Source organism: Tachyglossus aculeatus, chromosome 21, assembly GCF_015852505.1.
Source record: "Tachyglossus aculeatus isolate mTacAcu1 chromosome 21, mTacAcu1.pri, whole genome shotgun sequence".
In the NCBI taxonomy this organism is placed as follows: Eukaryota; Metazoa; Chordata; class Mammalia; order Monotremata; family Tachyglossidae; genus Tachyglossus; species Tachyglossus aculeatus.
In genome coordinates, this window is record NC_052086.1 from 20177548 (window position 1) to 20203824 (window position 26277).

The window sequence follows — 26277 nt, forward strand, 5'->3', positions numbered from 1 at the left end:
CCCAGCTCCACCACTTGTCTGTTGTGTGCCCTGGGGCAAGCCAGTTAACTTCTCTGGGCCTCAGTAACCTCATCTGTAAAATGGGGATAAAGACTGTGAGCCCCATGTGGGACAACTCAATTACCTTGTATCTACCCCAGTGCTTAGAACAGTGCTTGGCACATAGTAAGCGCTTAACAAATACCATAATAATAATAATAGTAATTAAAGTATAACAGATTTGGGAGATGCATTTTCTGCCCACAGTAAGCTTACCATCTAGAGGGGAATTAGACAGTAATATAAATAGATAAATTATCAATATGTACATAAGTGTTGTGGGGCCGACGGGGGTGGTAAATAAAGGGAGCAAATTGGAGTGACGTAGAAAGGAGTGGGAGAAGAGGCAGTGAGGGCTTAGTCAGGGAAGGCCTCTTGGAGGAGATGGGCCTTCAGGCAAAGCACCGTACTGACTTGGGAAAGAAATACATGAATGAGGTATAAGCACGGTTCCTGACCCTCCAGGGACCTCCCAAGCTAAGAAGTATTCATTTATTCATTCAGTCGTATTTACTGAGTGCTAACTGTGTGCAGCCCACTGTATTAAGCTCTTGGAAAGCACAATACAGCAATAGAGTCAATCCCTGCCCACAGGAAGCTTACAGTCTATTCTCCGCAGACAGTAGACACTCAATAAGGGCTTCTGGTACTGATGAGGGAACTCTAAACTTTGTGGTGGTAGCTATCTTGAATGTTTTTTGTGGAAAAGCCCCGATCCAACTTTCGAAGATCTTACTTTAAGGGTTGTTAAGCACTTAGTCATTCATGTCCTGTGCACCTAGACGAGAAAAACAAAATTGTCCAAGAAATCGTGAGACTTCACCTCTACGTGTAGAAGCAGTGTGGCTCAGTGGAAAGAGCCACGGGCTTTGAAGTCAGAGGTGACCTACAGTTGTCATAGCCCATAGGTTCTTGGTCTCTTCTGCTGCATCCATAAAGTAGGAAGCAGGAAACGTTTTATTTCTGCCCCGACTCCACCTGTCCACTCCAATTCCATTTCCTATGAGGCCGCCCAGTCAACGGTGACGTGCCACCAGCTAATAATCACTTTTGCCATTTCAGTCAAATGGGCTACTTGCCTGATTCTCTTTGATAGATGAAAAGGAGGACTTGAAATGGAGCTTGCAGTTTGAGGACTTGCAGAGGTCCTGTTTCAACACACCTCCCTTCATACAAAATTAGAGGATAGCTGTAGAAGAACAGGCTGGTGTCAGGGTCGGTCCTAATTAAAAAGTTGACGCTGGTGGCTTTTGACCCTTTTACTGTAGTCCAGCTTCTCAGGAGAAGACATTACTTTGAGAGCGGTTGGCAGATCTAAACAAACCTCTTCAAAGAAAAAAAAATAGCTTGGCATTTGCCCATTTGCTTTCTACTGGAATATTTGCTTTCAAGCTCAGGGCTTCCTGTTTTTGAAAGGGAAATGAAAGTGAGTGCCAAGAAGATAAAAATCCAATTGATTTTTTTCCCCCATTGTATAGCAATGAAAGTGTAAATTGCTGATGAATGCACTATGTTACAAGGAGTTGCATCATTTAATTTAGTTTAAACGGCAATTTGGTGGAGAAAGATGCCCGAGCCTCAGTCATTCACGTCCTCTGCACCTAGAGGATAAAAACAAAATTGTCCAAGAAATCATGAGACTTCACTTCTACATGTAGAAGCAGCATGGCTCAATGGAAAGAGCACGGTCATGGGTTCAAATCCTGACTATGCCAATTGTCAGCTGTGTGACTTTGGGCAAGTCACTTAACGTCTCTGGGCCTCAGTTCCCTCATCTGTAAAATGGGGATGAAGACTGTGAGCCCCCTGTGGGATAACCTGATCACCTTGTAACCTCCTCAGCACGTAGAACAGGGCTTTGCACATAGTAAGTGCTTAATAAATGCCATCATTAATATTATTATTATTACTGTTCAAGAAGAAGCCATGGGATTGGGAGGGAGAGGACCTGAGGGAACAAGACACTACATTTATTATGAGAGAGAGAGAGAGAGAGGACATTGGCTCCCTAACAATATCAAGCCAAAAGATTAATCAGACTGATGATCGTCTTCTCTGGTTCAAGATAATAATAGCGTTTGAGGTATGTGTTAAGTAATAATACTAATAATAATAATGGTGGTATTTGTAAAGTGCTTACTATGTTCCAAGCCCTGTTCCAAGTGCAGAGGTAGATACAATCAATCAATCGTATTTATTGAGCGCTTACTATGTGCAGAGCACTGTACTAAGCGCTTGGGAAGTACAAATTGGCAACACATAGAGACAGTCCCTACCCAACAGTGGGCTCGCAGTCTAAAAGGGGGAGACAGAGAACAAAACCAAACATACCAACAAAATAAAATAAATAGGGTAGATATGTACAAGTAAAATAAATAAATAAATAGAGTAATAAATATGTACAACCATATATACATATATACAAGATAATCAGGTTGTCCCACATGGGGCTTGCAGTCTTAATCCCCATTTTCCAGATGAGGTAACTGAGGCCCAGAGAAGTTAAGTGGCTTCCCCAAAGTCACACAGAAGACAGGTGGCAGAGCCGGGATTAGGACCCACATCCCCTGACTCCCAAACCCATGCACTTTCCACTAATCCACGCTGCTGCCATACTTACTATTCATTCATTCAATCGTATTTATTGAGCGCTTACTGTGTGCGGAGCACTGTACTAAGCGCTTGGGAAGTACAAGTCGACAACATGTAGAGACGGTCCGTACCCAACAATGGGCTCACAGTCCAGAAGAGGGAGACAGACAACAAAACAAAACAAGTAGACAGGTGTCAATGCCATCAGAATAGATAAATAGAATTGTAGCTATATACACATCACATTCATTCATTCAATCGTATTTATTGAGCGCTTACTGTGAGCAGAGCACTGTACTAAGCGCTGGGGAAGTACAAGTTGGCAACATATAGAGACGGTCTCTACCCAACAATGGGCTCACAGTCTAGAAGGGGGAGACAGACAACAAAACATGTGGACAGGTGTCAAGTCATCAGAGTAAATAGAAGTAAAGCTAGATGCACATCATTAACAAAATAGAATAGTAAATATGTACACATCTATAATTTATTTATATTAATGTCTTTCTCCCCCTCCAAGCTGTAGGTTTGTTGTGAGCAGGGAACGTGCCTAGCAACACGGCCGTATTGTTCTCTCCCAAGTGCTTGGTGCAGTATAGTAAGCACTCAATAAATACCGTTGATTGATTGCCCAAAGTCATACCACAGGCAAGTGGCAGATGCCAGATTAGAAACCAGGTCAGACTCCTGGTCATGGAGTATCTGATTCCCACTTGTAAACTCTTTCCCAACACTTAGTACAGTGTTCTGCTTGCAGTAAGCGCTTAATAAACGCTGTTACTACTACTACTAATAACAATGGTATTTGTTAAGCGCTTACTATGTGCCAAGCACTGTACTACTACCACTGTGCAATTGTAGAGAAGCAGTATGACCTAGTGGATAAAAGCAGGGTGGCTCAGTGGAAAGAGCACAGGCTTGGGAGTCAGAGGTCATGGGTTCTAATCCCGGCTCCCCCACATGTCTGCTGTGTGACCTTGGGCAAGTTACTTAATAATAATAATAATAATAATGATGGCATTTATTAAGCGCTTACTATGTGCAAAGCACTGTTCTAAGCGCTGGGGTGGTTACAAGGTGATCAGGTTGTCCCACGGGGGGCTCACAGTCTTCATCCCCATTTTACAGATGAGGGAACTGAGGCCCAAAGAAGTGAAGTGACTTGCCCAGAGTCACACAGCTGACAAGTGGCAGAGCCGGAATTTGAACCCACGACCTCTGACTCCAAAGCCCGGGCTCTTTCCACTGAGCCACGCTGCTTCTCTGAGCCTCAGTTACCTCATCTGGAAAATGGGGATTAAGACTGTGAGCCCCATACGTGGGACAACATGACCACCTTGTATCCCCCCAGCGCTTAGAACAGTGCTTTGCACGTAGTAAGCGCTTAACAAATGCCATTATTATTATTATTATTATTATTATAAAGCAAGGGCCTGGAAGTCAGAAGGACCTGGGTTCTAATCCCAGCTCTGCCACTTGCATGCTGTGTGACCTTGGGCAAGTCACTTCCCTACTTTGAGCCTCAGTTACCTCATCTGTAAAATGGGGATTAAGATTGTGAGCCCCATGTGGGACAGGGACTTGGTCCTACCTGATTAGCTTGTACTTACTAATGTGTTTAGGACAGTGCTTGACAAACAGGAAGCGCTTAACAAATGCCATCATTATTATTTATGCATTATTACTTCTCAACCTTTTAGAGCATCAGTGGGCACTACCCACCCTTCTGTAGCCAGCGGCCTGTGGGAACTCGGGGAGGAGAAGGTGCTTTTACGACCGCTCCTCATGAACGGTGAGGGTCCCTATTTCAGAATCCTGCCATTTCCGATTTCAGTGACAGAGCCCTCGTCATCATCGTCAGGAGCATTTATTGCATGCGTTGCCATAGGCTGAGCGCTGTGCTAGGGCTTGGAAACATTCAGGAGAAGTAAAAGATAGAGACTCCACCTTCAAAGGGCTTCCCTCCTAATGAAGGAGGTGAGCAGACACAGGCTGTCAAACGTACAATCTGTAGAAGTAAAAGAATAGGTAAAACTGATAAAAAAAATATAAGTAGGCAATTAATAGGCATACTCATGACTGTTCTGTGGGTCTGAAGGCTTGTATTTCCCAAGCGCCTTAGTACAGTGCTCTGCACACAGTAAGAGCTCAGTAAATACGATTCAATGAATGAATGAGTCTCTAGGAAGTTTCATGTATAGTCACATTTTCAGGTGGTTATTTATTTTGATTACTCCATTAGAGGGTAAGCTCTTTGTCTTGTCTGATCTTATGCTTTCAATTAGTCGCCGACCCATAGCGACGCCATAGACACATCTCTTCCAGAAAGTCCCGCCTCCATCTGCAGTCATTATGGTAGTGGATCCATAGAGCTTTCTTGGTAAAAATCCAGAAGCCGTTGCCTTGTCCTGATTAGCTTATATCTCCCCAACACTTAGAGCAGTGCTTGACACACAGTAAGTGCTTAACAAATGTTGTCATGCTACAATAGAGGGAAATGCCTCAAGTACATTTTGGCATTCCAGGTAAACAGCAGATTTGTTTCTCTCCAACTTTCTCCAGATGTGAAGCCTCACGACATCCCTGGGGATTAGGGTCTTAACAGGGTTCCCGTTGGGCAGGAGGAAATGAGCAACAGAGAGGACATGCGATTTACCCAAAGTTATACAGCCCATCAGCTCCACTTGTTTTCCAAGTCTGTCTGGCCCACAAGCCTGGTTGGGCAAGGGCTGTGAAAGAAGTAGCCTGGGAGTTGAAGGACTCAGTTGGGACATGGACTACGTCCAGCCTCATTCAGTTGTATTCATCCCAGAGCTTAGAACAGTGCTTGGCAAATAGTAAACACTTAACAAGGACCATTATTATTATTATTGAAAATCTGGCCAGGCTCTGAGCTGTGCAGACTCCTTAATGGCAGAGGTGACACTGTTACAGATAAGCATTAAATGTGCATTCTCATGGACAGCCCATGGCAACCTCCAAGCTTATGTGCCCTCCCACCTGAATGGGGCAGGGACTGCCAGAATTTGGCATGGACTTTTCTTCAGGCCCCATTTGGACCCTGGAGGCACTGGGACCCCGATCTTTTAGAGTTTGGCTTCAGTCTTGGACCATGGCCAGTTTGGGCCCCCAAAACCCACTCCAGATGGGAATCTCTAAGGTGGTGATTACGCTGATTTTTGTAATTTTGAGGAGGCATTAGGGTTCAACTCCTGGACATGCTCTGTCTCTCTCTGTCTCTGTCTCTCTCTTTTAAGGAAATGGAAAATTTTTTTAAAAAAATCATATATAAATTGAAACACAATACCTGTCGGAGTGTACATGTGAAAAGCATGAAGTTTGGGAATTAAGAATTTCCCCAAACAGTAGGGGAAAAAGAAAATATTTAGGAGCCACTTAAATTTTCAGCTCTCGTAAATTTACATGACAGATATTACAGTTTGTGAATTGTTTTTTTTTTTTTCTTATCTGCCATCTGCAGTGTTGCTCACAGAAGACACTGGAGTTACAAAACCTTCAAATGCTTCCTGCAAACATTTACATGCAAGCCCATGGGTAAAACATTGCAATTCTATTTTTTACCGAATACTATTTTAAGGATTTAATTTAGTCATTGTATCTATTTATGAATCATTTTAAATCTGTTTTTTTCAGGCTGCGTGTAATAATGAAAATTAGACTAATACAAACAGTGTCTTCAACAAAATACTGAGCACTTTTCAGCTAATTATCATTGGCTGAAAATATGTTGGGCAGAGACAGATACTAGTTGGCAACCATTTCAAGTTTTTGTTTTCTTTTCCATCTATTTTCTGTGTCTTTGCTTTCTTTCTTTAAAGAAATCTTTGCAGCTGTTTTATAAGCACACAAACATCAGATTCCTTCCAGATCAGCAAGAATCCAAGGAGTCTGTTACTTTGAAGTAACACTTTGAAGGGTCCATTTATCTGAAAATGAAACAGCTTTTATAAACGTTATTAGGTAATGCTACCCTGAATTTATACATGGGGAAACTGAGGCACAGAGAAGTTAAGTAACTGTTCCCAATCATTTTCTATATCATGAGGGCATCTTTCAAGGTCTCGTGGTTGTTCCCATGATGAGGCAGATAATCTCCTATCTGTGGTTTCCTGGGGATTGTTGAAGTTCATGAAGGGAGCAAAACTAGTAGAACTTGCTTTCTCTCTAAATAGAATCAGGCTGGGCTCCACTGGAAAGAATTGCTTAATTCAGAGTGACTATCGAAGGTGTGAATTAATTTGGGAGTTCATTGGTACTGGGTTGGGATGCCTTAACACCCAGATACGTATGGATTGAGAACTCTGTAAGCAACCGTTTCCCAGGTGAAACCTTGAGAAAGAAGTAGGGCATCCCTTACGATCTGCCCACTTTCCCTCACTCCCTTCTGCATCGCCCAGACTTGCTCCCTTTACTCTTCCCCGCTCCCAGATCCACACCACTTATGTAGATGTCCGTCATTTTATTAATTTGTATTGATGTCTGTCTCCGCCACCCCCCCATCTAGATTATAAGCTCGTTGCGGGCAGGGAATATCACAATTTATTGTTGTATTGTACTTTCCACACTTATTACAGGGCTCTGCAAACAGTAAGCACTCAATAAATAATGAATAAATGAATGAAAAAGCCAAGGCACCATCAGATTGAACATGCTACGGATTAGTAAAAGATGGGTTACAATGGGGCCTTTATTACTGACATCCAGAAATCGAAAGTAGATTTTTCATTGTTTAGTGAACCTACCAGAAATCCGTTTGCAAAGTGAGACTATGCACCACCCTCCCAACACAAATAATAAATAATATTAATTGTGGTACTTGTAAAGCACTTACTGTGTGCCAAGTACTGTTCTAAGCGCTAGGGTAGATACAGGATCATCATCATCAATCGTATTTATTGAGCGCTTACTATGTGCAGAGGACTGTACTAAGCGCTTGGGAAGTACAAATTGGCAACATATAGAGACAGTCCCTACCCAACAGTGGGCTCACAGTCTAAAAGGATAATCAGGTTGTGCCACGTGAGGCTTGCACTTTTAATCCCCGTTTTCCAGATGAGGTAACCGGGGCACAGAGAAGTTAAGTGATTTGCCCAAGGTCACACAGCAGACAAGTGGTGGAGCCGGGATTAGAATCCACGTCCTCTGACTCCCAAGCCTGTGCTCTTTCCACTAAGCCACACTGCTTCACACACCCTCACACACACATTCTCTCTCCTTTCATATTCGAAGATGACGCCACAGATAGTGAAGTTTGCCAGTGGGTGTGAAGGTGGCCAAGAAGGGTACCATGAGACCGAACATCCTGATCATGTCGAGATCGAGTTGTGTTTCACTGAAGTATTTGCTGTGTGCAGCTCCTGGCGTTGTTTCCGTTTTTGTCTGGGCTTCATGAGCCTCTCAAAGCTTCTGTAGAGAAAGAGCCACTCTTGTCGTGATCGCATCACTGCAGCCTGGCCCGTCTGACTGCCACAGCGTCTTCCCAACTTTCAGGGCTGCATTTTCGGAGACCGATCAGTCAATCAGTGCTATTTGTTGAGTGCTTACTGTGTGCAGAACACTGTACTAAATTGTACTAAATGTAGACGTGTTCCCTGATCTTTACGGTACACGTAAGACATTCTTGAAGCATTTCCTAGACTCTGAGAGACCTTCTCTGTAGCTACGGAAACCTAGAAGGTAAAGTACCTCAGCTGTCCTTTACCAATGCTTTGCAGGTGAAAAATAAAGGGCGCAACAGTCCCAATTTTTTATTCAGAAGGAGCTAGCGGGAGAGTTTATATTAGGAGTCATTATCTCGAGCTGCCTATTTTGGGTGATTTTGCTTAGTACGGTGCCTGGCACGTAGTAAGCACTTAACAAATACCACAATTATTATTGTTATTATTACTCATTATAATGAGTGTTTTTTCTGAATTTTATCACCTCAAGTTACCAAGGTCTATGCCAAGGTTTCAGCGTGCTGCCTATGTAGAAAGGTTTTGCATATATCATTGAGGCCAGAGGAAAATGCAGATGGACCAGAAGAGGTTAGACGGATGTACAGAAAAAACACAATTGGATTTCACTCAACAGAGTGTAAAATGACCTAGTCTCAGTTCTTCCATTCTGTGTGCTTTGACTTTGTGTTTTGGGTAAAGCACTGTAGGGGGATTAGGGAACGTTCTTCCCTCAAGATAGGAGTCTGAATAGGACGCAGTGTGAGGTTGGAAGAAATAGTTGTGTATGTGTTTGTGGTAGCGACCGAGGTTTGCAAGCTAATTAGCAGGTTTTACGTCACACGACGTTAAACGGGAACATAATCCATGGATTGTAGGTGAACAGAGTCCACTTTTCAAAGAGACTGTAGGAGAATTGGGAAAATAATTTGTATCCCGCTCTTCAGTTGTAATTTCTAGAACTCTGTGGCTTTATCTGAACCGCAGATGATGACTTGGTTTCTTGACCCTTGAGGGAAAAAAACACGGAGTTTTCATTCTGTTTATTCTTGAAGAGTCTGCTTTGGGGTTTGAACTTTGCAGTGCAGCCAGGACTGAAACATTTGGCAGGCACCAAACCGCCAGCATATTTTGCTCTGACAGATTGTTAGCTAAGGGTGGAATACCGTGGGAGAAAACTGACAGTAATTAGGATATATAATCCATGGCCTCTGCTGCTAACAGATACAAATGTAATTGCTCTCCAGCGGGATTTTGTACATCCTCTCAACTAACCCTTGGAGCCAAAACACCAACTGTCCAGCAGGTGTAGAAACCTGTCAAGAAGCACTGTGGCGTAGTGGAAAGAACTGGGTGTCGGAAGACCTGAGTTCTAATTTTGGCTACGAAGCATGGAGTAGTGGATAGAGCCCAGGCTTAAGACTCAGAAGGTCATAGATTCTAATCCTGGCTCTGCCACTTGTCTGCTTTGTGACCTTGGGCAATTTACTTAACTACTCTGTGCCTGTTACCTCATCTGTAAAATGAAGATTGAAACTGTGAGCCCCATGTAGGACAGGGACTGTGTCCAACCCAATTTGTTTGTATGGACCCCAGTGCTTAGTTCAGTGCCTGGTACACAATAAGCATTTAACAAATGCCATAATTATTATTATTATTAGCAGTAGTATCACCTGCTGTGTGTCCTTAGGCAAGTCATTCAGTTTCTCTATGCCTCATTTCCCTCATCTACAAAATGGGGATTCAATACCTGCTCTCTTTCCTACTCAAACTGTGAGCCCCATGTGGGACCGGGTGATCATCTATCTACCCCAGCACTTAGTACAGTGCTTGGCACATAGTAAGTGCTTAACAAATACCAAAGTTTTTTAAAATGGGCTAGAGGCTAGGTAGGGATGAACAGATCATGTTTTTTAGAGGCCCTCGTCAGCTCACCTCTCCATCAGGAAATTCAGATGAATGGAAGATGTGGAAAAGACCGAGACGGTTCTAGATAAACCAGACTTTGGCCTTGGGGCAGTCTCAAATGTTTACGCCTCTTCCAGAATGGTTCCAAAGGAAGGACAATACTTTTATCCGGAGGGCATCGTTTTAGAAAGCAGATACTGACATTGGCCAAGAATAAAGGGAAACCTATTCTTGCAATGAAGAAGCCATGCTGGGCTGCTGTAGGGGTGTCGAGTTAGTTGTGGTGGCTTGCTGACAGAACTTTGGAAAATCTGCCGCCGTATTCCCTCCTTTGTGGCAGGCAGCTGGACATTGCTGCCTGCACTGTTGCCGCATTCCTGATCTCTTGGCAATTGGATTTGAGTTGTTTCGGTTTTCCCAGCAGTGATCTCCTTACCTGAGAGGCCACTCCTGAGCCACATATTTGCTCTGAATCTTGTAACTCTAGGCATGGCTAGAAAGGTCCCATGTCAATCAATCAATGGCTTTTTGGGATTGCTTCCCAAATGCAAAGCAGTGTGGCTTAGTGGGTAGAGCGCAGGCTTGGGAGTCAGAAGGATCTTGGTTCTAATCCCAGCTCCATCTCTTGGCACCTGAGTGACCTTTGGCAAGTCACTTCATCTTTCTGTGCCTCAGTTACCTCACCTGTGAAAGTGGGGATGAAGACTGTGAGCCCCATGCGGGACAGGGACTATGTCCAACATGATTAACTTGTATCTAACCTAGCACTTAGAATAGTGCTTGGCACATAGTAAGCACTTAAAAGTACTATAAAAAGAATTAGCAATAAGCTCCTGTGAAAGTAGAACAGAAGCAAGACCCTACATCGAATGGCTTTCATCTAATCCTAGTGTTTACTTGTGGCCAGTTAACTGATACAGCATAGGTACAAAAACAAGCCTATGGGGGTGTTTTGCATTTAAAAAAAATATTCAAAGCTTACAAATAGCAAACTGATAGGTCAAAATCATACAAGAAGAGCACTGACTGGTGGCTCTCTCCTACGGTCAGCAAAGGAACTTCATTTCATTTCTCTCCTGGCAAAAACTGCTTTATTTGGAATTACGAGCCTCACTGTTCTCCTGGGCATAGAGAAAAATCCCCAAGTTTCTAAGGGATCGTGCCTATTTACGCTGTTTTACTCCTGAGGATCCAGACCATTGTTCTATACACAGTAAGCCCTCCATAAACCCCTTTGATGGATTGATTAACATCACTGTTTTCCATGTTTGCTGTGGTGAGGGCCTGTCAGAATCACTGTCAGTATTGTTTGGGCCTTGTCTGAGTTCCCTTGGTGATTCCTCTTATTTTGGTACAATTGGCTGTTGCTCTGGCTTAGAGGACTGATGGAACTGAATGATCACAAATGATCACCAGTCCTTTCTGGCATGAATTATATTGACTTCAAAGCTCTCCATCACCTTGCCCCCTCCTACCTCACCTCCCTTCTTTCCTTCTATAGCCCAGCCCATATACTCCACTCCTCTGGTGTTCACCTTCTCACTGTGCCTCGTTCTCGTCGACCCCTGGCCCATGTCCTACCTCTGGTCTGGAATGCCCTCCCTCCTCACATCTGCAAAAGTAGCACACTTCCCCCTTCAAAGCCCTACTGAAACCTCACCTCGTCCAGGAGGCCTTCCCAGACTTCCCTTTTCCTCTGCTCCTTCTCCCCTCCCCATCACCGCGACTCCCTCCCTCTGCTCTACCCCCCTCCCCACCCAACAGCACTTGTGTATATATTTATTATTCTATTATTATTATTATTATTTATTCTATTTATTTTATTAATTTATTATTCTATTTATTTATTAATGATGTGTGCACATCTACAGTTCTATTTATATTGATGCTATTGATGCCTGTTTACTTGTTTTGATGTCCGTCTCCCCACTTCTAGACTGTGAGCCCATTTTTGGGTAGGGATGGTCTCTGTTGCTGAATTGTACTGTCTAGGTGCTTAGTACAGTGCTCTGCACACAGTAAGCGCTCAATAAATGTGATTGAATGAATAAATGGTGCTATGTAGCAATGAAGTGTTCTTAAGGAGAGCCAACTGTTTTTTCTGAATATGCATTATTTTTTCAATCAACCAATCAATCAGTCGTATGTGTAGAGCACTTACTGTGTGCAAAGCACTGTACTTAGCGCTTGGGAGAGTACAGTATAGCAGCAGACACATTCTTCTAGACTGTGAGCCCACTGTTGGGTAGGGACTGTCTCTATATGTTGCCAACTTGTACTTCCCAAGCGCTTAGTCCAGTGCTCTGCACACAGTAACCGCTCAATAAATACGATTGATTGATTGACTGATTCCTGCCCACAACGAGCTCATAGTTTAGAGGGGGAGACAGACATTAATATAAATAAATAAATAAATGGATTAAATGAATAAATTACGGGGATATATGGGTATATTGGACTGCTATAAGCTACTTGGCCCTAGAGACCTTTCCATCATAGGTGACGTCTTGACTGGCAAGGGGCTAGAGGAACTTCGAGATCGAGTCATGTGATCAGTGATATTTATAGAGCGCATACACAGTGCAGAGCACTGTACTAAGCACTTGGGAGACTACTATACAAATGAGTTGGTAGACACGTGAGCTAGACTGTGGGCACGTTGTGTGCAGGGAATGTGTCTGTTTATTGTTATATTGTACTATATTGCTCTATCCACTGTGCTTGAAAGAGCACAGTCCTGGAAGTCAGAGGACCTGGGTTCTAATTCTGGCTGTGCCACTTGTCAGTTGTGTGAGGTTGGGCAAGTCACTTCACTCTTCTGCGCCTCAGTTCCCTCATTTATAGAGTGGAGATTAAACCCTACTCTCTCTTACTTAGACTGAGTGTCCCATGCAGGGCAGGGACTGTGTCCAACCTGATTAACTTGTACCTCCCGTAGCGCTTAGAACAATGCTTGGCACATAGTAAGTGCTTAGTAAGTACCATAATTATTATTATATGCAACCGGCAATACATCCTGCGCTATTTGTTGATTTTACCTCAGAACGTGAATGCTCCAGTCGATGTTCTGTCCAATTGGTCCAAGGAGATCACTTCCATCCCCTCCTCCCCCCTTGCCATTCTCCCTCCTGCTCTCCCCTGTGCCCATTGGCACCCCCCTTCACACACCCCCAACTCTCTCACACCCTCTTTTATCTCTCTAGTTCACCTCCTCCAACATCCTGCATTCCAGTATTTTTCATTATTTGCTAGTACTTAAATCAGAAAATCAGCTTTTGCCGTGGCGGTCTCCCATCCCTTTCCCCTTCCTAACATCCTCCAGCAAATAAGGCAGTTACAAGGGTGAACTGGGGAGAGATAATAATAATAATAATGGTATTTGTTAAGTGCTTACTATGTGCCAGGCACTGTACTAAGCGCTGGGGTGGATACAAGCGAATTGGTTGGACACAGTCCATTTCTCTCTTCTCTCTTGCCTTCTTCTGTACAAAGCCCTGGGGTATATACGAAGTAATCAAGTTGGACAGAATTCCTGTTCCACATAGGGCTCATAGTCTAAATCCCAGATGAGATCACTGAGGCTCAGAGAAGTGAAGCGACTTGCCCAAGATCACACAGCAGATAAGAGTCAGAGCCGGCATTAGAATTCAGGTCCTTTGAGTCCCAGGCCCGGGCTCTTTCCATGGGGCCACACTGCTTCTCAATCTTTGCAGGTCTCTATTCCCTCAACTTTGGCTGAATCAGGGAGGTGCGCCAACAAACTTTGGAGGAGGAGGTGCTAGTGGGGGTTTGGTGGCCATCCCTACATCAACAACTGTGCTAAGATTGAAGTTCAGTTGAGGGAAAAAAAAAATACTGGTGCACAAGGCAGGGAAGAGAACTAGAGAGGCAGGTTAGGGGTGCCAAGTTTGGAGCGTGGGGTGTCGGAAGCAGGGGACAGGTAAACAGGGAGGGGATTCAAGTGTAAATTTTACTTATCTGTAGACTCCACCATCGTGCAGGGATTGATTCTGAAACTGCATTTAAGTCTACTGGAAAACAGCCCCCACAGTATAACCATTACCAATCCAATCACGTGTTTAAGTAACTTAACCCTTTGGAGGAGAGAAACATCTTTCAACTCAAGCTATGAGTAACATCCCCTTGCTAAGGTCAGTTATTCAGGTTAGCGAGGTGCAGGCAACCCTATCCTCTGTGTGTACACCAAAGAAGATTGTGAATCACTTTGCAAGAATCAGCTTGGTGCTACAGAACTTGATTAGCTTGTATCTACTCCAGCTCTTAGAACAGTAAGCACAAAGTAAGCACTTCACAAGTACCATGATGATGATTATTATTGTAATTATCATTATTAGAGAACTTGGAGAAAGCCGAAATATATCAGCCTGCACAGCAACTCCAAGGAACTACAGGTCTTCATTGGTAATACAGAACTGACTGCTGTCACTGAACTTAATTACTTGGGCAAAGATATATTGTCCAAAGATGCAATAAGGAGGGAGGAGGAGGAAGTAGAAAATCAAATCAAGGCATCAGATGGCAATGCAGGATCACAAGTAATGAAGTCCTAAATTGGATTCAGTCTGCTAGTATTGAAGCTATGTTCACCTCATCTCAGCCTCACTGGGCAGGATGTGAGGGAATGAGTGAAAATAGCTCTGTTGGAAGCTGAAATGAGGCTGTTGAAAGCCAGGGAGGAGGGAAATGCTTTTCAGAGATGCAGTCAAGCATGGTCTCACACAATATAGCATCATGACCCACAGGCAAGAGACAACTTCAAGAGACAGATCAGCAGGACACACTGCATTCCAGAAAGGTGTGGCTCCCTTAAAGCAGACACTTGGAGAAAATTGAAAGCAACATTAGGTGCTACACTTCCACACATCGAAGGACAGTCTTTGTGTGTGCATTTTGTGGTTGGGACTGTAGGGGTCTTGCCTTCACCTTTTCCCACCACATATCAAGAGTTAAGCTTCACTATCAATTCTGAGGTGTTCCAACTTCGAATACACAGGGTCACGGATGGAAAGTTGTGATAATCATACTTGTGGTATTAGTTAAGGCCTTATAATGTGCTAAGCACTGGGGTAGATATAAGATAATCAGGTCCCAGTCTAAGTGGAAGAACAGATTTTGAATCTCCATATTTACAGATGAGGGAACTGAGGCTCAGAGAAGTTGACTTCCCCTAGGTCACACTGTATACATGGTACACTGTACACATGGTACACGGTCCACACGGTCCACAGTGGTGGAGCTGGGATCAGATGTTTAGGTCTAATGTCAAGTTTATTCATGATGCTTAGGTCCAATTCTTCTAACTCTGAGTCTGTTTATGCCTTCACCTTATGCTAGAGTCTACCAGTTAATGGGGATTTTGAATTCAGCCTGAATTGTTCTTGTATTGATTCCTTCTCAATTTAGGACCTAATTTGACAGTGAGTCCTAAAGAAGGAGTGCGTGCATGCTCATGTGCAGAGGGTTGTTTACTGCTGAATATGAATAATTCTTTGAGAGGCCGTAGGCACTAGAGAGCCTGAATACTCAGGCACAAGGGAGGAAACCCCATTGTTTTGATGAGGATTTGGGGTGAAATGTAAAATATTCCTCATCTGTCTTGCTTTTGACCATGTCTCTTCACTGCATCATTAGACTGTCATGGAAATAAAGATAAAGCAGTTTATTTTATTTATTTATTTTTGAGCAGAAGTGATTTATGGTGTCATCTCAGGTTTGGTGAGTCTGGTACAGAGACTGTTGAAGAAACCATTTATGACAAAACTTTGCAGCAATTTGATGCAAAATGTGGAAACATACAAGGGAAATTATCCTGATAAAACATCTATAGGTGATATTTGAAACCATGGTAGGTTGTCAGGCACTGCTGTCTTAATATGTAGAGGTATAGGTTAGGCAAGTTAATTCTCCTATCATTCAAATTAGTCAATAGTATCTATTGAGCTCTTACTATATGCAGACCACTGTACTAATCACGTAGTAATAATGATAATTGTGGTATTTGATAAGCGCTTACTATGTGCCAAGCACTATACTGAGTGCTGGGGTAGGTAGAAGCCCCACATGGGACTCACAGTCCAAATATTGTATTGTATTGTACAATACAGTAGAGTTGGCAGACATGATCCCTGCCCACAAGGAGCTTACAGTGTAGAGACGGAAGCAGACGTTACAATAAATTGAAGATAGGGGAAATGGCAGAGTATAAGTACCGCGTCCTTCCCCTGACCTGGAATGCCCTCCCTCCACACATCCGCCAAACTAGCTCTCTTCCTCCCTTCAAAGTCCTACTGAGAGCTCACCTCCTCCAGGAGGCCTTCCCAGACTGAGCCCCCTTGTTCCTCTCCTCCCCCATCCCCCGCCCTCTGCCCTACCTCCTTCCCCTCCCCACAGCACTAGTATATATCTGTACAGATTTATTACTCTATTTATTTTACTTGTATATATTTACTGTATTTATTTTGTTAATGATGTGCATCTAGCTATAATTCTGTTTATTCTGACGATTTTGACACCTGTCCACATGTTGTGTTTTGTTGTCTGTTCCCCCTTCTAGACTGTGAGCCCGTTGTTGGGTAGGGACTGTCTCTATTTGTTGCCGACTTGTACTTCCCAAGCGCTTAGTACAATGCTCTGCACACAGTAAGTGCTCAGTAAATACGATTGAGTGAAGGAGTGAATGAAAGGATGCTTACTGTGTGCAGAGCACTGAACTAAGCACTTGGCAGAGTACAGTGCAACAATAAGACATATTCCCTGCCCACAAAGAGCTTACAGTCTAGAGGGAGGGAGACAGACATCAGTACAAATAAATAAATGATAGATCTGTACTTTAGTGCTGAGGGGCTGAGAGTGGGAGAGAGCAAAGGGAGAAAGTCATGGTGACGTAGAATCAATCAATCAATCGTATTTATTGAGCGCTTACTATGTGCAGAGCACTGTACTAAGCGCTTGGGAAGTACAAATTGGCAACATTGGCAGAAGAGAGTGGGGGAAGAGGAAAGGGAGACAGGCTTAGTCTGGGAAGGCCTCTTGGAGGAGATGTTCTTTCAATAAGGGTTTGAGGTCGGTTGGGTGGGGAGACTAATTGTCGGATTCGAGGAGGGAGGCAGGCCATCGGCTAGGGATCGGTAGCTTATTATTATTATTATTATAACAGTGCTTGGCACATAGTAAGCGCTTAACAAATACCAAAATTATTATTAGTAGTAGTAGTACTTGGGGAGAAGGCTCTCGTCCCCCTCGTCCCCCTCTCCATCCCCCCCATCTTACCTCCTTCCCTTCCCCACAGCGCCTGTATATATGTATATATATGTTTGTACATATTTATTACTCTATTTATTTATTTATTTTACTTGTACATATCTATTGTATTTATTTTATTTTGTTAGTATGTTTGGTTTTTTTTTTCTCTGTCTCCCCCTTTTAGACTGTGAGCCCAATGTTGGGTAGGGACTGTCTCTGTATGTTGCCAATTTGTACTTCCCAAGCGCTTAGTACAGTGCTCTGCACATAGTAAGCGCTCAATAAATATGATTGATTGATTGATTGATTAGGTGTAAGTGCTATGGGGCTGGAGGTGGGGTGAATATGCAAGTGGTACTACGCTCAATCACTCAATCAGTGGTATTTATTGAGCACTCTGTGCAGACCACCATACTAAGCGCTTGGGAGACTACAATGCAACAGAGATAGCAAACTTGTTCCCTGCCTACAGTAAGGTTACAGTCTAGAAGGGGAGAGGATGCCTTACACTGAATGCATTATTCTCAGAATTTTGTGACTTTTACATTTTCCTTTTTAAGACTATACCACTGAAAGCATTTCCTTAGGCATGCGTTTCTTTTTTCCTTATTTTTGAAGAAAAAACAGAGACTGTGGGCACTTAAAATTCATTGCTTTTCCTCTGCCATGGGCACCTGAAATTAGACACCTCTGCTCATTTTTAAGCTGTGGTTTTAAGGAGCTGCTTAAACGAACGTATTGATGTGGGCACAAATCTCGTCTCTCAAATATTAATAGTGTTAGTGGTGCAAAGTCAAATAACTTGGTGCCTATTATCGACTTTATTCTATTTCCCCCCAAATTTGGAGGAGCACACATCACTCCCTTGAAGCGACGTATCCTTGAAATTGAATTTTTTAAAGACAAATTTGGGTTACTATAAAAGTAACAGTTGTTATTCCAAAACCAACTGAGAAAATGGCTTTCTGCGGTTTTCAGAATCAGCGTCTGATCTCATTAATTTTTGTCATTTCTAACCACACTCGGTATATATTTTGCCCTTGATTTCAGGGCAAAAAACTGAAAATCGTACCTTAAGCTCATAGATCTTGATGCCCATAGGGAATAGAACTTTTAGAGTACCATGTGTGTGTATGTTTTGTTTGCTTAGATTTTGGGACATTCATAGCATGGATCACCTTGAGTCCTGTCATTAAATCGTGAAGCCATTGAAAAGTAGGCGGTGTGTCTTCAGAGAAGCTTGTATTTGATGCCCTTCGATAATAATAATAATAATGATAATGGTGTCTGTTAAGCACTTACTTTGTGCCAAGTGCTTGGGTAGATACAAGATAATCATGTTGTCCCACGTGGGGCTCACACTCTCAATCCCCATTTTACAGATGAGGGAACTGAGGCCCAGAGAAGTGAAGTGACTTACCCAAAGTCACACAGCAGACAAGTGGAGGAGCCGAGATTAGAACCCACAACCTCTGACTGCAAATACAGTTCTCTTGCCGCTAAGTCACCCTACAATTCCTGCCACCTGGCCTTATAATGAATTTGAATTTCCAGTGCAAACGGATTTTTCAGTTTGTACTTTTGTTGGGGTTTTGTGTTCCACACAGAGGCGGAGTTTATTCGGTTCATTCTGTTGGAGCCTGAGGGTCTTCTACGTTCGTCGGGTTCCCTTGCATTTATTGAGCGCCGGGTGTGTGCAAAGCACTGTGCTAGGCGTTTGGGAGAGTGTACTGTGCGGAGTGAAATGGGTCCTGATTCAGAGAGGCATCTGAGCCCCACACTGCGGGTTGGAGGGGAGCTGGGGGAAGTGGGGGAGGGTTGTCTGACCCGCGGGGGAAGCAGCGTGGCTCAGTGGAAAGAGCCCGGGCTTTGGAGTCAGAGGTCATGGGTTCGAATCCCGGCTCCGCCAATTGTCAGCTGTGTGACTTTGGGCAAGCGTGGCTCAGTGGAAAGAGCCCGGGCTTGGGAGTCAGAGGTCATGGGTTCGAATCCCATCTCTGCCACTTGTCAGCTGTGTGACTTTGGACAAGCCACTTAACTTCTCTGTGCCTCAGTGACCTCCTTTGTTAGCGTGGCTCAGTGGCAAGAGCACGGGCTTTGGAGTCAGAGGTCATGGGTTCAAATCCTGGCTCCGCCAACTGTCAGCTGTGTGACTTCGGGCAAGTCACTTAACTTCTCTGGGCCCCAGTTATCTCATCTGTAAAATGGGGATTAAAGCTGTGAGCCCCCTGTGGAACAACCTGATCACCTTATAACCTCCCCAGCGCTTAGAACAGTGCTTTGAACATAGTAAGCGCTTAACAAGTACAATTATTATTATTATTAAAGTGGGGATTAAGACTCTGAGCCCCCCGTGGGACAACCTGATCACCTTGTATCCTCCCCAGTGCTTAAAACAGTGCTTTGCACATAGTAAGTGCTTAACAAATGCCATCATCATTCTCTGGGCCTCAGTTCCCTCATCTGTAAAATGGGGATGAAGATTGTGAGCCCCCTTCTCTGAACCTCAGTTACCTTATAAGTAAAATGGGGATTAAGACTGTGAGCCCCCCGTGGGACAGCCTGATCACCTTGTATCCCCCCCCCCAAAGCTTGGAACAGTGCTTTGCACATAGTAAGTGCTTAACAAATGCCATCATTTATTTTTATTTTTTACTGAGGGCTCACCTCCTCCAGGAGGCCTTCCCACACTGGGCCCCTTCCTTCCTCTCATTCATTCATTCTTTCATTCAATCGTATTTATTGAGCGCTTACTGTGTGCAGAGCACTGTGCTGAGCGCTTGGGGAGTGCAAGTTGGCAACATGTGGAGATGGTCCCTACCCAACAGTGGGCTCTCCCCCTCCCCATCCCCCCTGCCTTACCTCCTTCCCCTCCCCACAACACCTGTATATATGTATATATGTTTGTATGTATTTATTGCTCTATTTATTTATTTATTTTATTTGTACATATTTAATCTATTTATTTTATTTTGTTAATCGGTTTTGTTTTGTTCTCTGTCTCCCCCTTCTAGACTGTGAGCCCACTGTTGGGTAGGGACCGTCTCTCTATGTTGCCAACTTGGACTTCCCAAGCGCATAGTACAGTGCTGTGCACACAGTAAGCACTCAATAAATACGATTGAATGAATGAATGAACTTGTACTTGCCAAGCGCTTAGTGCAGAGCAAGCGCTCAATAAATACGATTGAATGAACGAATGAATGAACCTGATCACCTTGGAACCTGATCACCTTGGAACCTCATCACCTTCTAGACTGTGAGCCCACTGTTGGGTAGGGGCCGTCTCTATATGTTGCTAACTTGGACTTCCCAAGCGCTTAGTCCAGTGCTCTGCACACAATAAGCGCTCAATAAATACGATTGAGTGAATGAATGAATGAACCTGATCACCTTGGAACCTGACCACCTTCTAGACTGTGAGCCCACTGTTGGGTAGGGACCGTCTCTCTATGTTGCCAACTTGTAGTTCCCAAGCGCTTAGTCCAGTGCTCTGCACAAAGTAAAAGCTCAGTAAATACGATTGATTGATTGATTGATTGATTGTAACGTCCCCGGCGCTCATCGTCAGCGCTTAATAAATGCCAACATTATTATGATTATAATTATTATTATGATGATGATGATGCTGATTGTGAAGAGGAGGGCGGAGTGGGCGGTGCTGGGCCGGACTGGGCGTGACTGGGGCCCGGGTGTTTGGGGGTGGGAGGCGTGTGCAGCTGGGCGGAGCTGCGCGGGGTCGGCGCCCTGTCCGCGGGGCCGTGAGTGCGGACCGACTCCCGGCCGGCTGCGGCCCCCTCCGCGGGCCCCCCGCGCCCCCTCCGCCGGCCCCCCGCGCCCCCTCCGCCGGCCCCTGCCCCGGCCGGCCTCGGGGTGAGTGGGGCCGGGCCGCCCGCAGGCCGAGGGCCAGCGGGGGGCGGGGGGCTACAGCGTTGGCAGCGCCTCGGCCCCGGCCCCTTGGCTCCCCCTCTCCGTTTCCCCCCATCCCTCTGTTCCCCGCTTCCTCTCTCTTCCCCTCCGACCCCCTCTCTCCCTGTTTCCCCTCTTTCTCCCTGCTTCCCTCTTCCCCGTGTCCCCCTCCTGTTTCCCTTTTCCTCTTTCTCTTCCTCCTGTTTCCCTCTCCTCCCGTTTCCCCCCCCTCCTCCGTTTCCCCTTCCTCCTGTTTCCCCCTTCTCCTCTGTTTCCCCCTTCTCCTCTGTTTCCCCTTCCTCCTGTTTCCCCCTTCTCCTGTTTCCCCCTTCTCCTCTGTTTCCCCTTCCTCCTGTTTGCCCCGCCTCCCCTGTATCCTCCTCCTCCTCCATTTCCCCTTCCTCCTGTTTCCCCCTTCTCCTCTGTTTCCCCTTCCTCCTGTTTCCCCCTTCTCCTCTGTTTCCCCTTTCTCCTGTTTCCCCCTCCTCCCCTGTTTCCTCCTCCTCCCCCATTTCCCCTTCCCCCTGTTCCCCCTTCTCCTCTGTTTCCCCCTCCTCCTGTTTCCCCCTTCTCCTCTGTCCCCCCCCCCCCTTTTAGACTGTGAGCCCAATGTTGGGTAGGGACTGTCTCTATATGTTGCCAATTTGTACTTCCCAAGCGCTTAGTATAGTGCTCTGCACATAGTAAGCGCTCAATAAATATGATTGCTTGATTGATTGATTTCCCTTTCCTCCTGTTTCCCTCTTCTCCTCTGTTTCCCCCTTATCCTCTGTTTCCCCTTCCTCCTGTTTCCCCCTCCTCTCTGTTTCCTCCTCCTCCCCCATTTCCCCTTCCTCCTGTTTCCCCCTTCTCCTCTGTTTCCCCTTCCTCCTGTTACCCCTTTTCCGTCTTCCTCTTTATAATAATAATGGCATTTATTAAGTGCTTAGTATGTGCAAAGCACTGTTCTAAGCGCTGGGGAGGTTACAAGGTGATCAGGTTGTCCCACATGGGGCTCACAGTCTTAATCCCCATTTTACAGATGAGGGAACTGAGGCACAGAGAAGGTAAGTGACTTCCCCAAGTCACACAGCTGACAGTTGGCTGAGTCGGGATTTGAACCCATGACCTCTGACTCCAAAGCCCTGGCTCTTTCCATTGAGCCATGCTGCTTCTCTTTCCCTTCCTCCTGTTTCTCCCCTCCTCCTCCATTTCCCCTTCCTCCTGTTTCCCCATCCTCCTGTTTCCCCTTCTTCCTCTTTCCCTTCCTCCTCTGTTTCCCCCTCCTCCTCCATTTCCCCTTCCTCCTGCTTCCCCATCCTCCTGTTTCCCCTTCTTCCTCTTTCCCTTCCTCCTCTGTTTCCCCCTCCTCCTCCATTTCCCCTTCCTCCTGCTTCCCCATCCTCCTGTTTCCCTTCCTCTTTCCCTTCCTTCCTTTTCCCCCTTCCTCCTGTTTCCCTTCGTACTCTCTTCCTCCTCTTTCCCTTCCTCCTGTTTTTCCCCTGTCCTCTGTTCCCCTCTCCTCCATTTCCCCTTCCTCCTGTTTCCCCATGCTCCTATTCCCCTTCCTGTTACCCCTTTCTTCTGTTTCCCCTCCTCCTTTATTCCCCTCCTCCTCTGTTTCCCCTTCCTCCTGTTTCCACTTCCTCCTGTTTCCCCCTTCTCTGTTTCCCCTTCCTCCTCTTTCCTCTTCCTCCTCTTTCCCCTTCCTCCTCTTTCTCTTCCTCCTCTTCCCCCTCCTCCTCTGTCCCCCCTCCTCTTTTCCGACCTGCCCTCTCTGTTTCCCTCCCTGCCCTCACTATTTCCCCTCCCTCTTTGCCCTCTTTTTCCTTCCCTATCTGCCCCCTCTGTTTTCCCTCCCTCCATCAACCCTTTTGGGAAGCCGCCGTGTTCCCAAGGTCCCTTCCCAGAATGAGTTGTGGGCTGGGCCTCCTTTCTGGGTGGGAAGGGCAAGGACAATCCGAAGCCCCTGAGCTCCATCCATCTGGGGGGAGCGGGGTGGCAGGAAGGGAGGAAACAAAACTTGGGCTTGCAGGCTGGGGACTGATGATATGAAACAGACTCAGGGACGGGGATGGGGAGGGGGGAGAGAGAGAGAGAAAATGAGAATGAATGCGTGTGGATCTTGTGTGCCTGTCTCCAGCAAATGGTATTTTAAAACTCCAAGCTACCCTAGGAAAAGAAATCCTTCTTGAGCCTGGGTCCTGCTTCTAAGTAAGCAGATCTCCATCACCCGGGGAAGGTGTGCCGCCAAAGAAGGCCTGATTTCCCCCCCCCTCCACCTTTAAAGCTGTCCCCTACCCGACTCCGTGCCATGGGGGAGAGGTGCTTAAACTTCATGGGTCACCTCTGCCTCTGGCCCCACCAGAGGACGGTGCCCATCTCCATCACCTGGCAAGGTCAGCAGGCAAGGGGCTCAGAGGCTGAGGAGACGGAGTAAGGAGGAAGACGAGGAGGAGCATCAGAAAGGGGCTCTGGAGTGAGGGTCGGGGGCCTCCTGCCCAGGCCGTCACTGTTCCAGTTGAGCTGCAGAATATCCCTGGCTGAACGAGACACTTATTCCACCCGAACAGAGGGAATGGAGTTTCCATATTTTGACAGAGTCTTCGCGGAAGATCTGGGGTGACTGGAATTTTAATGTGCTTTAGTTGGTTCTAACAAATTAGGGTTAAATCGAAATGATTTGGACAGGGGTCGGGTCACCGGGCGCTGTCTAATTAGGGAACGAGGCCTTGAAAAGATGTGGGAGAGTGGGATGCCAAATTTAGGGTTAGGGTGGACTATGCAGTTGCTGCAGTGCTGACCGATTCCATCCTGTCTGTCCGGTAGCGTTACCAACTTAAAGTGGGCTTCCTTAAAGCTGAATCAATCAATCAATCGTATTTATTGAGCTTTTACTGTGTGCAGAGCACTGTACTAAGCGCTTGGGAAGTACAAGTTGGCAACATACAGAGACAGTCCCTACCCAACAGTGGGCTCACAGTCTAAAAGGGGCTCACAGTCTAAAAGCTGAACCATTGTTGCTCCAAAAACAGAAAGACAGGGCGGTTATGGCCCCATTCATCCCTTCTCAAAATAAATGGAAAAAAACATTTGTTTTTAAGTCTCAAGGACCTTAGGTTAAATTGATTTTTTTTTTCGGTGGGGGGCAAGATTACCACTTTGACTTTTTTGTTTTCCAGTCAAAACTAAGCTGTTTTTTTTCTTTCAGGCGTCTATGCTTTATATTTTGTACAGGCTAGAAAGACCCAGCAAGGGGTCATGGTCTGAACTGGTGTGACACTGTTGTTTTGGGCCGTTAGTTTTTTGTTTCCATAAGCGTCTTTTAATTTAACATTTATGGGGCAAACATTCTGGCTTGTTTGAATGATTAGAAAGTAGACCTGTAAATGAACAGATGGAATGCAGTCATGGGTATTCATCTGAGCAGTGGAGTGTGTGCTAATTCTGATCAGAAACTATGAGTGAGGCTTTCCTTATATGCGTTTTGAGAATAATTTTTATACAAACAGTTATTCATAGTTGAATACTTTTTTTTTTAGCATGTCCTTTGTGTTGTGTAGGGATGTAGGCTGTTACCCTTTCATCCATTGTTCCGGTCACTTAAAGCTTCTTCAGGATTTAAGTTGGTTTCATAGTCATTGCTGTGGCAAAACAGTAATCTGCTTTTAACTCTGTGTAAGATGCTGTTTTGATCTGAAACTAGTCATTTTTGTATTACAGAATATGTACTAAAATGTCTACTGGTATGTATGAGTTCATACAGGTGAGCTATAAACTTGTTCGATATTTTCTATAACCTAAAATTTATTGCCCTAGAACCTTGAGTTGATATGCATTTGTGTGAGAGAGGAAATTTTTTTGAGGGAACAAAATTGACTTTCCTTGTGATTGATAGTAAGGTATAACATTGAAATAAATTTCATTTTTGTGAGGGCCCTGGCTCTTCCAAAGAGGTAATTTAGGCTTCTGGTGCGATGCTCAGGAATAGATTTGGGACCACGGGAACACAGCGTTTTATTTCACAAAATATTTAATAAACTACCGGAAGTTTACTTGCTAAATTTGGGTTTATGCCAACAGAAAAGAAAAATCTTCCCCTTCAGAGTTCCAGCAGAAAAGATGGAAAATAAAACATTCTTTATTTCAATGTCTTCTGCTCCTAGGAGTTCCTAGACCTGGAAGGGGGGGGTGGTTTGTTTTTTGTTTTTTTAAGGCTGGTGTTTGTGTTATTTGTTATTTAAGTGCTTACTATGTGTCAGGCACTGTACTAAGCACTGGGGTAGATACAAGCTCATCAGGTTGGACACAGGCCATGTCCCATGTGGGGCTCACAGTCTTAAACCCCATTTTTCAGATGAGGTAACTGAGGCACAGAGAATAATAATAATAATAATAATTATGGTATTTGTTAAGCATTTACTATGTGCCAGACACTGTACTAAGCACTGGGGTAGATACGAGGTATTTGTGTTGGACACGATCCCTGTCCCACATTGGGCTCACAGTTTTAATCCCCATTTTACAGATGAGGCAACTGAGGCGCAGAGAAGTGAAGTGATTTGCCCAAGGTCACACAGCAGGAAAGTGGCAGAGGCAGGATTAGAACCCAGGTCTTTCTGACTCCCAGTGTGCTCTGTCTGCTAGGCCACGCCACTTTACTGACACAGTTCTGATCTGTATTTAGCAGTCCTGAACTTGAGTAATCCTACCGACGGAAAAATGGTCAGAAATCGAATCATCCATTTTCCTCTAGAAGTTTATGATCCCTAAACATGGAAGACTTAATGGAAGTTTCAGTAGGAGCAAACCATTAGGGAAGCTTTATTGATTTCAGGGAAAGAGCTGTTGTTTAGCCAGCTGACAAGACGATCCCTCTATCTGATGCAGTGTTCTCTTCACTGGTGGGGTGAATGACCTCCTTCTGCATAGTCTTCACACTTCACACACTCATTTACTCAATTTTTAAAAATGATATTTAAGCGCTTACTCGTGGCTTGCTCCAGGCCACACAGCATGCAATCGGCAGAGCCGGATTTAGAATCCAGGTCCTCCGACCCCCGGGCCCGTGCTCTTTCCACTAGGTCATGCTGATTTAATTTTGGTATTGCGTTTCAGTGAAACGTCTACA

The 26277-nt window shown here is 45.0% G+C and overlaps 1 protein-coding gene across 7 annotated transcripts in view; it reads left to right on the plus strand.

Annotated features, from left to right (window-relative positions):
• OSBP2 (oxysterol binding protein 2) overlaps nucleotides 1-26277 on the plus strand; it is a 319886-nt gene that overhangs the window by 114345 nt on the left and 179264 nt on the right. For 3 of the 7 annotated variants that reach the window (XM_038762592.1, XM_038762595.1, XM_038762593.1), the window contains one exon: nucleotides 6113-6186. The exons of the other annotated variants lie outside the window; for them this stretch is intronic. In XM_038762592.1, the coding sequence (XP_038618520.1) occupies nucleotides 6183-6186 (4 nt within the window). In that variant the 5' untranslated portion in view covers nucleotides 6113-6182. The remainder of the gene's footprint in view (nucleotides 1-6112; nucleotides 6187-26277) is intronic. 7 annotated transcript variants of the gene reach the window in all.